At 43.5% G+C, this 12,851-nt stretch overlaps 1 protein-coding gene across 2 annotated transcripts in view; it reads left to right on the forward strand.

Annotated features, from left to right (window-relative positions):
• Positions 1-12,851, forward strand: part of PHF12 (PHD finger protein 12) — a 412,981-nt gene that overhangs the window by 298,870 nt on the left and 101,260 nt on the right. For both annotated transcript variants that reach the window (XM_078680081.1, XM_078680083.1), the window contains exon 8: positions 4,158-4,316. In XM_078680081.1, coding sequence (XP_078536207.1) covers positions 4,158-4,316 — 159 coding nt within the window. The remainder of the gene's footprint in view (positions 1-4,157; positions 4,317-12,851) is intronic.

Raw genomic sequence — 12,851 nt, forward strand, 5'->3', positions numbered from 1 at the left:
AAGGGCTCTAATGTACTATCAGACAGAACTAAAGAATTTAGAAGATCTAAACACCTGTTTGTAGCGTATTTCACACCCACACAAAGGAAAGCCAAAATCCAAGTCAGGCATTTCTAGATGGATAATCAAATGCATTCAAATATTTTATGCCAAAGTTAAAAGAACTTTGCCTACACCCCTCAAGCACATTCTAGCCACAAAATAGGGACTTCCATGGCTTTCCTGAGCAATATCCCAATTGCTCACATTTGTAGGGCAGGTACATGGTCTACACCACCCACTTTCACCTAATATTGTGTGTATGTATTAGCATGCCAACATGTCAAACAACTGCGACACCCACAAGTTAGCCGCCACCTTTGGAGTTGGACTGCTTTACAGTCTCTCCAAAGCATGTGTATCTACAGCTACACATGCCTCGAACAGAATGTTCCTTATCTTGTGAGCATATGTACATGGCGTGTACTGCTGTAGATTCAAATACTCGCACCCTCCTCCCCGGACACTTGTGGCCCTCGCAATTTCTTTACTGTATTCTATTCTATTTGCATGGACATCTCATTGCTGATACTTACTATCGCTCCATTCTCACCCACCTGCGAGAGAATAATCTAACAATGGAGTTGATGCCCATGCACATTATTACTAAGAGAAGGAGTTAATTTTCCCATGACTTTAAAGACTTCCTCGAAGAAAACAAGTTGTACACATCCAGACCCAACACTAGATGGTGGATGTATGCAAAGCATGTGAATCTACAGCGCTACATGCCATGAACAGATGCTTACAGGGTTAGTAACATATTCTATTTACTTCAGTACAAATTGCAGGATACACACGTAGTACTCTCAGCACTCCATATTCACGTTGCACCCACTGAGCAAAGAACAGTCTGAGTGGAGTCTGTGTCCATGCGTATTGGAATGCTAAGGGAGGTGTCACACAACATCCTGTGGCTCAAAGCTTCTTTGAAGAAAAATAACTTGTGATGTCCAAGCACAACACTAGATGGTAGGAGTATGCAAATCATGTGTATCTACAACACCACATATGCTTAAAGGGTAAGTAACATTTTCCTTCTGCTTCTACTGCTGCTTCCTCGAGTTCTGATGATCAGTAGGGACTGAGCTCATCTCATTCTGATAGGCCCAGACTCGGCTCAGAGGGTCTGGTTCTCTGAACTGCTGACTCTGCTTCAGTCCTCTGTTATGCATGCCACTTCCGGAGGACCTGCTGTCCTAACCAAACAAATTTCTTCCTCTTAAACCGTCACCTCCATGCACGGAGATTGTGCGGACCCTCGGTTTTGATGTTTGCATTAAAGCTTATGGTCTGCTTACAATCCAGCTGCTAGGGATCTTCACATACAACAATACCAAAAGGGTTAAGACTGAGCTGACTATATAAGCCAATAATGAGCTATACTCACTATCAACAAGTTAAACAAGCATTGGAAATGCAATAGGTCTCGCAGCATTAGAGTTAGTGCTTTTAGAATTGTTTATGGTTTTTTTTGTAAATCTTAAGCATTTTTGTTTCCTGTAGCCAATGCTAAAGAATTTTAAAAAAAAAAAGCCATAAACATTTCTAAAAGCTCTAACTCAAATGCTCCGAGACCTATTGCACTGTGTGAGGGTGAGGGGTTGAGGGTGAGTGAGGGTGAGTGAGGGTGAGTGAGGGTGAGTGAGGGTGAGTGAGGGTGAGTGAGGGTGAGTGAGGGTGAGTGTGAGTGAGGGTGAGTGTGAGTGAGGGTGAGTGTGAGAGTGGGTGAGGGTGAGTGAGGGTGAGTGAGGGTGAGTGAGGGAGGGTGAGTGAGTGAGGGTGAGTGAGGGAGGGTGAGTGAGTGAGTGAGGGTGAGTGAGGGTGAGGGTGAGGGGTTGAGGGTGAGTGAGGGTGAGTGAGGGTGAGTGAGGGTGAGGGGTTGAGGGTGAGTGAGGTTTTTTTTTTTTTTTTAAAGGCACAAGCAGGCTCTTTGGAGCAAGTATACTGCATTCCTCTTTCCTATAAACGCTGACACTTTGAAGTTAGCCTAGAGCAAAATAAAAAGCTTCCCATGTAAACACAGCTTGACATTTTATTTGGGTGAGTAGTTTATGTATGTCCTGGAAAATACCTTAAGAAATGGGTCGAAAACAGAGTTGCCTCTTAAGTATCATCAACACATTTATTTCAACAAACCAGTTTTAACAGGCTGGGTTGCGTATTAATATTTTTTGGAGTCAAAGGATGTACAGTCTGTGCCAAGTTTTGCTGTTTACAATACATGGTGAAGTCGGGGAGCTGGTAAACTGTGCACGAGGGGCATGCGTGATTCGTAAATGCTACAGCAGTGAGAGTGAAGACAACCAATGAGAGACGACTAGGTCCGTGCACTGGGAGACGGTGTGAGTATCGCAGCCAATGGGAAGCCAAAAAGGCCCTGCTGGCTCACGAGAAGCAGGCGTGAACTGCTGTGCGATTGGCTGAAAGGCTCATGAAGATCGCCGACAACAGCAACCGATACACGAGGAGTAGGCGTGCAGGGCTTGTGACTGGGGCAGGGGAGGGGCTTGCGGGCGGCTTCCCTAGGAAATTGACGTAGCTGTAGATTCAAAATGGCCGCCGGGTTTACGTGCGGTCATTCACGTCCTTGCAGTATTACAGCTCCACAATGTATCTCATGTTCGCTCTTTATTATTTCTAGCGGCTGAGTCGGGTCGGGTTGGGCCCTTTTTACTCTGCCATTGTAGATTCCTTGCTAGCTCTATGTTTGCGGGAGGGGTTAGGGTTGCAAGGCTACTGCTGGCATTTAGAATGTATTTCGAGTTAAGTTTTCATACTGCTCCAAAAGCACGCGGAGTTAACGTGTTTTCACTGCTCGCTTTTCAGGTAGTTGTACAAGTGCGCCCCCAAAAATCCCAGTGCATGAATTCTTTCTCTTTGCTAAGTAAAAAAACAAGCCTTTCACCGTAACACGGCTGGCAGGGGAGAGGGGAGAGGTGCGACACGGCAGTAGGAGGAGGAGGGGGGAGGAGAGTAGGGGAGGCACGGCCTAGCGGCAGGCAGGCAGGGGAGGAGAGGAGGAGGGGGGAGGAGAGTAGGGGAGGCACGGCCTAGCGGCCGTGCAATCAAGTAGTGAGGGGGCGGAGCTGGGGGAGGCTGTGAGAGAGAGTAGGCAAGGCAGGCGGCTGGGGGCATGTGCACGCGCTTTTAAGCTCAATGCACATGCGCATTGAGCTTAAAAGTCACGGGCACTGCAAGGAATCGCCACGATTCCTTGCAAGTTAGATAAAGTCTGGATGAGCCCCTATAGTCTCGCTTGCTCGATGCGCATGCGCATCGACAGGCGAGACCTAAAAAGTAAATATTGTAAACTCAAAAAGGTTCTTTTCAGTCTCTACGCATCTTGTTGTTTTGTAATGTCATCTTGTTGTCCTTGAAGCAATTAAAATGTTGGCCAGTCAGCGTTTTTCGCCCATTAGACAATAGGACATCTTTAGGGTTATTAGTTCAAGAGGAACCTTGAAGTAAAGTCATCAATTCTTGCACATAAAACCTTGTTCTATCACGTTTGTCAAATTTATGTAGTACCACATAAAAAATAGAATCATCTATCTGGTCACGAACAGGTACTGTCATAAAGTATTCCACCCTGTAGTGTGCCAAAGGTGGTTGGAGAAGTCCTGACTGCCCTTAGAACCTCTTTTTAAAATTCAAATCTATCTGCATCTCGCACAGAACCCTTCACATTAGCGGTCCTGTACATCTCACATTCATGATCAATTAACACAAACAAGTTATACACTAGGGGTTTTGAAGCATAATGCTTGTAAAAATTTCACGTTTCTCTAAAGAGATGGATTGGAAGTTGGAGATTTTGTTTCTTGGTTCCAAGGTTCTAGATCTCCACTTCTGCCTCACACTTTAAGATGCTTTCTCAGATTTTCAAAAATTCAACCCTTATCTGTTCAAATAACTCCATCTGATTAATTAAATGTATGACCTATGCTTCCCATCTGTCACTTTTCCCTTACATTACCCCTGCACTCTCCCTCACTCTAAACACTTTCAAGTGGCTTTTTACAGTTATACAGGAGTTACAAAATAACCCATAAATACAACAGTGTTGAAACTGTATTGTTACTTTATTTGCTAAATTTGTATCCATTGTTCCTTAGGTTCCTGAGGCAATAAAATCCCAGTACCGTTCTCCACCTCAGTTACTTGCTCCTGCTGGAATCCGTGATGGGGAGCTAGTCTGTAATGGGCACACAGATGAATCGCAGAAGCACCTTTTCAACTCTGAGCACTTAAGCAACCAAACAGAGCAGCAGGAGGTAAGTGTCAGAAAATTAAACCATGCAATCTGCCACTGACGATACATATGGTCCACAATTGAAATGGCGGATGGAAAGGGAGCGATGCCTATTCACAATCAAAAGAGACATTTCCGATAGTAGCTTTTATCCACATTGGATTTCTGGTGTCTAGGCAGAATGGATTTCAGTTCAATTTCAATAAACTTTATTCGGTTTACACAAAAGGAAACCATAAAAGTTACAAGTTACAGATTACATTACAAACCCAGTTTAAAATACACAAAACACATTTACAATAAATATACATTCCCAAACAAACAAAATGGTAATTATAATGTGTTCAGTAATTAAAGTGTAAGAAGGAAATTCCAATAAATAGTTAAAAATAGTTATATCATAAAATGCATTGTCCAATTCCTTTAGAGTTCCAAACATTTTCTATACTTCAGCGAACATTTCAGAAAGCCAGCCACAAGAGGGATACATTCAGGTTTTAACAGTTGTAGGTAGTAGAGAGCGGGCGTACCTGCATAAAGTTTAGTTTTTAAAAAAAGAGTTTTTGGGATAAAAGCTCCTAGGCATTTCATAAAATTTACAAAAAAATATAAAGTGCAGCAGATCCTGTGGAGACAGATTGTCGCAGCCACAGGGTGCTAGCACTTTCCCTTTATGACACCCCCTAGGAACAGCTAATAAAAGATGGAAATAATCCATTCTAAACCTGATAAGCAGGAAGCGCTCGTGGGCGGATAGCGGCCACAGTAGATATGGCTCCAGATCTAAAGATGTCTTAAGCATTATGTATTTACGAACACTAGTCTTTAACAATTCCTTCTCCTCCTCTCTTTCCATTTTTTTACACAAAGTAAAGGAGTGTTTTATAAGAGCCACGTCTTCCCTGGTAATGCAATCAGGTGTTAAAAACAAATCTGGACGTCCCAGCTCACTAAAACATCCTTGTAAATATTTTATCCACGAAATGTAAATCATGTGGTCCAGGCTCAGAATCTCTTTTAGAAGTTTATGCGTGAAATCAAGATGTTTATGTAGCCAACATTTGAGCCAAAAGATTAAAGAACGCATAGCCAAGATGTCGCTGATGTATGGGGTGCAAGTTTCTTCATGAACTATTAGGTTTGCAGTCCCTTTTGGAACGCACAACAGCCGTTTTAAAAAATGTTTTTCCATCACCTATAGGCCCTCAAGTCCGGAATACCCCCATAAATCGCTCCCATAACTTGCTATAGACACGCTCTTAGCTCGGTAGATCTTTAACATTGTCACCACCGGGCGATTGCTCATTTTGGCTCCAAAGCCAAATAGCGCTGCGTTGGACCTGGTAACCTCCCCCCTTTTCTTGTTTAACAGTGCGACCCAATTCAGACTGTCATCCAGTAAGACGTCCAAATAGGAAAAGGTTGTGCATATTGGTACTCTGTCACCATTCACCTTGAAGGGGTACTGTTTTTTGGGGCGCTGCCCTACCTGCATCACATAAGATTTGGAGTTGTTTATGGCCAGATCGCTATCATGCATAAACCCATGGAAAGCATCAAGTAGGATTTGTAAACCTTTAGGGGTACGTGCCAAGAGGACTGCGTCGTCTGCACATAGCAAGACAGGCAGACCCCGGCGTCCCACATACGGATAGTCAGCCCCTGTTTCCAACAGTGTTCCTTCTAGTTCGTTGATGTAGAGATTGAAAAGGAAAGGTGCCAAAATACACCCCTATCGCACCCCCCTTTCAGTATTAAAGTTCCTGGTTACCTTAAGGTCTAAGGCGTATCTAATATTTGCCCTTGTATCTCTGTGTAGTTCCATCAGAAAGTCCACCAAGTTTGACTCCACTCCCATGGCCCTCATGGATTGCCACAACTTTCCCCGATTGACACAAAAAAAAGCAGATGAAAGATCTATGAAGGCCATGTAGATTGTCCCTGGACGGGCCATGGTGTACTTTCCAAGGATCAGGTAGAGATTAAGGCATTGTGCCATGGTCGAGTTGCCTGGGCGGAACCCATACTGGATATCCGAAATAATCTTGTTCTCTTCAGCCCAAGCTGACAGTCTCTTTAATATGACTCCACCTATGACCTTTACCACGGAGTCAATTAGGGAGATTGTTCTATAGTTCATAGTACAGTTACGGTCTCCCTTCTTAAACACTGGCACAATTGTGGAGACTCCCCAAGATTTTGGGCATCCTTCTTTGGCCACGGCGTTACCCACCGCAACCAAGATTGAAGCCCAAAAGGAGGGGTTTGCTTTAAAAAGGTCCGGAGGGATACCATCCGGACCCGGGGCCTTCTTGTTTGTGAGGCTAATGATGCCCTCCTCCACTTCTCTTACAGAGAACACAACTACGTCCTCATTTGGTGTCTTATCTGGCATCTGTAACAAGGTAGATGTGCTTTTAAAAATGGTAACAAAGTGAGACACCCATTTGTCCTCCGTTATGTTGGTGCCCACTTCCTCGGCTCTTCCCACTGGAAAAAGAGGTCTATTTATAATGCTCCAGAATCGGGAGCTACTAGAGAGTCAGTGGGTCTAGAAGCTCCCTCCAGGTCGCCTCCCTCAATTCCGTTTTACGTGTGGCCAGCACTTTTTTATAGTAATTCCGAAGAGTACGGATCTGTGTTCTGTCCCTTGGGATTTCTTTCAAAGCCGCCTTAAGATCTTTGGCGGCTATAGAACATAAGGGACAGAACCATTTAGGATCACCAGACGCCCTGTTTTTCCCCGGGACAGATAACAAACTCCCCGCTTTGGAAACGATCCCTTCAAAGGCATTGAGGGTACCCATGGCCGTTGTATCATCGTTAAGGCAACAAGAGAATTCCACCGCACAGACTTCTTGGAGTTTTTCATGAAAGAGGGACGGGATTACTTGAGTCCATTTCAAACGCCACCCGCCATCAGTTGGCTGTAACGAAACAGGACCTATCGCTGAGACCTTTTTCTTCAGGAAGCTCCCTCCCAGGTTAACACACACTGGATTGTGATCGCTATGGGCGCTTGCTACAATTGAGAAGCCCTGTAGGAAGGGTGAAATAGTTCTAGAGATCAGTATATGATCTATGAAAGATCCACCCCCACGACCTTTAAAGGTCGGTTCCCTTTGTTTGCTGGATGCTGGAGCACAACTCATAGTAGAGGACAAGTCATACTTGTTGAGCATATCATTAAGAACATTTCCCTGTAAGGAATGCTCAAAATGAAGTCCCTGTATCAGCGGACACCCTAGAATCCCCATTTCAGTGAGTTTGGGATCACCGCACGGGTGCGCGTTAAAATCGCCTGCAATCATGAGGTTATTTCTAGAAGAGCCACATCCTGCTTCTTTGTGTACAGCATTACAAAAATTTATCACACAAAGGCTGGTGTTTCGTCCCCCCAAGACGATTGCCTGTATGTCTCTATGGTCAGAAGGGATAACCTTAATATTACATCTCAAAGCCAGGGAAGTAAAAAGGACCAAACCTCCCATCGCTCTACCACTATTTACTCGTGTTGCAGCGACAAAAAACACTCTATACCCTACCAGCGAAAGGTTACAGTTAGCCAGCCACGTCTCTTGGAGGCATTGTACTGAGAAATGGCTGACAAACTGCACCCATAGAGGGTCTGCAACCTTTCCCACCAGCCCTGCAATATTCCATGAAAGTACATTATAATCCTGTATGTTGTCGTGAATGTCAGGGGATTCAATGATTCGCTCCCTGGGAAAATCAACCATTGTTATTCCAAGGGGATTATTTTCCCGTGGCCCTACTCTTGTGGCAGAATCCGATATTTCTGGATTTGGCACTACAAGCGATGTTTCCGAACCAGGGCCTTCGTCTTTGTCATGCTTATCGATAGCTACACAGCTACTGACTGAGGGTTGGTCTGATGCAGTTTTCACGTAGTCAGTCACAGTCGTTGAGTTCAGAGAGGGCTGCATATCTATTTGGGCCCAACGGAAATGAAGAATGGTTATGATCACCCCATATATTATCCCCTTCTGGTCTAGAGAAATAAAACCAGGCCTCGGTTGTTCTCTAAGTTTGAGTGACCAATCATAGTGTCCCGTGTTCCGGTTATTTTGCCCTTGAATCGCCCCCCTGTAGAAGAATCCAGTCCCCCCTTCTTGATTTCCTGGAACGACCCAGCCAAGAAACACCGCGAACCATAATAACATTGTGCATGGAAGTATGACCTTCTACAGTATTACGGGACAACCAGTGTGTTACTTTATTTTTAAGTTGACCATAATCCTCTTTAACTCCGTCAGGGAGAGAAGGTACATTACCCAGAAGGATCACCAATGGGGTAGATTGTGGGGGTAGGTCAATAACGGGTAAATTGTCCACACTTCTAGTTCTTTTTTCTGTATTTATTTTTTCGTCAACCCGGTCTAAAGCTACAGGATTTTTTTTTCCAACTACCCCCACGATGTATTCAGTTCCTGCTTTACTATTTGTCTTTGTCCTTTCTATCTCTTTCCTAATCTTGTTATTAGTTCGGTTTTGTGGCTCCTCAACTATGGTAGTTAGTGTTGAGGGGGTTGTGAGTAGTAAACTATTGTTGGTCTCAATAGATTTTTTGGGTTGTAAAACAGGGCCATAATTTTGCATGCAGGCTGACAGATTTTCCAGTGTGTGCGAATTATTTAAAGTAGCCCGTTCTAACTTCCCCAAGTTCTCATTTATTACTTTCTATGAGTGGTAGCATAAATGACTTCATTATCTGTTCCACTTGTTCCACAAAGCCTTCTGGAGTTCGTGACATTAAAGAAGGCCGCTTGTGTGGCTGTGACGTGGACGTAAATGGGGTTTTAATGGGCAAACTCTGGGAAACATTATTTGAAGTTGGTTTTGCAGATGTCACTAGGTTCACCCCTTTGTTAATTGTTTTTATTACTTTCGGGCATCTGCCCTTTTGACGTCCTCCACCCCGCTTTCTTTTCCCAGTTTGTACAGGGCCTGTTACACTTTTTGTTGGTAGAGAATCTGCTACAACGTTTAGGGAACTTGTTTCTGCAAGCTCACTTTCTTCAGATAATGTACTTCCTAATGTATTGTTCACCAAGATGCTAGTAATGCTCCCAGCCGATCCTATACTCACTTCTGACAAACTATCACCGTTATGTCGCTGACTGCCTAGTTGTTCTGGTGTTATTGCATTCATGATGGTACCCAATGAAGACCGCTTCGAGCAAAGCGATTCAAGTGAAAGGCGCTTTTCAGTGAGGGCTATTTCGCGCTCTAGGACAACTGCAGCTCTAGTAATAAAATTATCTAGTGTCCCAGTAATACTCCCCCCAATGGAGTTTGGCACGACCTTCCTACCCTTCCCTGATCGTTGTGCCATAGTCCCTGAGTATCTGGCAATTAGTTAATACACGGGATACCTATAACCAGTTGAGAGAGCAACAGCCAAACAATAAGTAAAATGTCTCACTTGAATTAGTGTCTCGTTAGAGGGGTGGCCCAGCCTAGCCTACAACGGCCCCGTGCTTCTCCTGGCGCAATCCTGCGCGCGTCCCACGACGCGGGGGGCTCCTAGGTCTTTTTGGAGCGCCTCAGGGCGCACGCTGATTGACAGCGGCGTCAGCCGCAAAGGCTCTTGGGGGACATGGCCCCCCCCCTCCCGGCGGCCGCGCTACGATGTCCAGTGGCGGCTGCGGCAGCGGGGGGAGACCAGGGCCAGCAACAGGGGCTTGTGGCGGCAGGCAATAGCAACGGTAAGGACCAGCAAGGCGTTCCCAAAAAGATGGATTTCAGTTGATTATCATTCAATGGATCACTGTTGGGAAATGATGTGTGGCTATCATTTTCTTTGTGGTTGAAGTAAACAGTCATCACGTAATACTGAGCATGAGAGTTTACCCCATCTTATTCTTGTGGAACCTATTTTCATATGTTTATAGGGCTGCTCTTATTCAATAAGTGGTTTGGTCTCTAGTTTCTTTGAATGAATTCATGGGTTATGAGTAAGGCAGAAGTTTCACCTGGACTGTAACAGAGGCACTCGCTGGGCTACGAAAATGTCATTGCAAGGCGGCTTCCTCTCCTAAGTTCTCTCATGCTATAGTATTGTGGTCTTAGATTGTTGGAATCACTTGCGGATAAATAGTTGATGTATTTGAGGGAGAGCCAACATAGAGATAGCTTTCTTAAGTGATGGATAAATCATGCCATCAGTCTAGAGATGGAAAGCAAAGAAGTGCTTTGATCATTGAAGATTTGTATGCTGTGCAGCGTTGGTTCGCATTGGTTAAGTGGAATGAATGTGCACCCACATTCTGTGTGGGTGCCTGTGCCAAAAGACTTCAACATTTATTTTGTTCCATCAGGTTCATGACTGCATTTTCCAGCTGAAAGTGTCGGTAATTTGGCGGCAGCTGCGTTTGCTAAGGATAATTCTAATGGATGCAAATTCCACAAATATCTCATTAACCTTTCCGAGGCTTCATTTTGACAACCTTAACTGTAAATATTTTAAGTAACTAAAGCTTAGTTGAATTTGTCCTCCAATGAGATTTTCTCTGAAAATTAGGCTGTGAAGTGTCATTTTCTCGATCTTCTATTTGTTGCCTATTCTGCTCCTCGCTAGTGCTTGAATCTGGATTGGATTTGCCATTTGAAGATAGGGCTACCTGTTTTAAAGCCTTCATGTCTGCCAAAAAAATCGATGACCTTTAGGGTTGAACGATTGAGGAGAGACTTATTTTATCTTTCACAAGAACAAGGCCCTCCGTCAAATGATCCCTTCTTGTATTCCAAATTTAGTGATGGTGTTTGATTTAAATCATGTAATTGTCTTAATTTCAGCCTTAACATTGAAAAAGTTAGATGCCTTAAGAGCTCGAACGTGTCGCCTAGAAAGGACAAAACTTTTACACTTTAAGAGCATCTGTTTGTTCCTTGGAATTTAATCCTCCATGAATTAAAGTCACTAATGGCAATATTATTTTGTTGTTGGTCTTAAAACTCCAAATCTTACAACATCAGAAATGTTTAGTGTCCTCCTACAACAGCATTCTCTTTCCACCAGAGCAAAGATGACTAGCTCTCCAACATTGCACTCGAGGGCTCCTTTGTCTTTCTGTGTGCAGCATGTTTATTTCTGTTGCTGTGCGGGTCTATAGATTGCTCCTTTCGGCTTCTTATCTAATCTTATTTCTTATGGCTAATGAGTCATTCAAGCTGACCAAACAATCATTCGTCAGTTTCTTTTAAAGTCTCACAGAAGTGATATCTTTCAAACCTTTAAAGTTTCCTAGGAGGATGAACACGTGTTTGGTTTAAGATTCCACAGCTGCACCTCCCATTTAGTAATGCTGTGAAGAGTTTCTAACTTGTACTTTTCAGCATATTTATTTGACACTTTTCCTATGCTCTCTTTCTGCTCAAACCTCGCTTACTTCTCACTGTGTTTGCTGAGAGTCCCTTCACTTTTGTTCAAGACTGGTGTCTCGCGGGAACTAACACGGTGCCCCACGTCTGATCCTTGCTTAAGGACAAATGCTACGAAGATTCTCACTTGGGGCACTGTTGTCATTCTTACAGCAAGCCCATGGGCACCCACCACAGTGGGAGTAGGTAATGCTGATCCTCCCCACTAGAAAACCAGTCTTTTTATGCTTATTCTTCAACAAATCTTATCTAGCAGCACCTCCATGCACCTGTTTTGTCGATAGAAAGTCAGCAAGTTGGCAAATTAATAAAGTTAATAGAAGATCATTTTATTCTTTTACTTCCCATTCTGACCTTTCTCCTAAGTAACCTTTATCAAAAGACCCTCTAAAAATGAGATCAGAAAATGTGTCAGCAGTCTTATTAATTATTAATGTACTCCTGCCTCATCATGTGGAACTATTTGACTTAATAATGTCCTACCACTTGCACTTAATATTTATCACTGAAACTTGTCCGAATGTGATGTCAGGCCTGGATCTTGCGGTTTCAATCCCATATTGTATAATATTATCCACTTTGACTGAAAGGACATCAAAGAGGGAAAAGTTAGTCATTTTCAATTACCATTTTATTCCTACTACCTTCTTTACCGCTCTCGAAGAAGGAATTGAAGTCTTGCAGCTCCTTTGCTCCACCTTGTTGATGCAAAAACGTTCCTTCTTAATTTACCATTTAGACGTTCTAGACTGCAGATCTTTTATTTTTGCTATTCGCTAAGCAATACTCTCTTCCTCCAACTTGACCGTTCTGGTCAGAGCACAGGTCTATTAAATAAAAAAAAATGGGGCTAAATAGCTTAAGCAAAGTGCAAAGACATCACATGACCTCACAGGAAGTGTTGTCACCACCTTATCCGATCATTCTATTTAAAGTGAATAGGATATGTTTCTATTATTTGTTGCAATGGTCACCTTCTTTAACAGTTACCCAAGGATCATCAAGGCAAATCTTGCAATCTCACATGTTACTGAATAATTTGAAGCGTTGCAAAAAGGGTATGACTGGTGCTCATAAATTCAAAACCTTGTCGAAGACGCTGGCAAGTATTTGTCTGATTTGAGGGGAATATCTTAGGAGGTAGTTAGGCTGC

Source organism: Lissotriton helveticus, chromosome 3_1 (assembly GCF_964261635.1).
Source record: "Lissotriton helveticus chromosome 3_1, aLisHel1.1, whole genome shotgun sequence".
Classification (NCBI taxonomy): domain Eukaryota; kingdom Metazoa; phylum Chordata; class Amphibia; order Caudata; family Salamandridae; genus Lissotriton; species Lissotriton helveticus.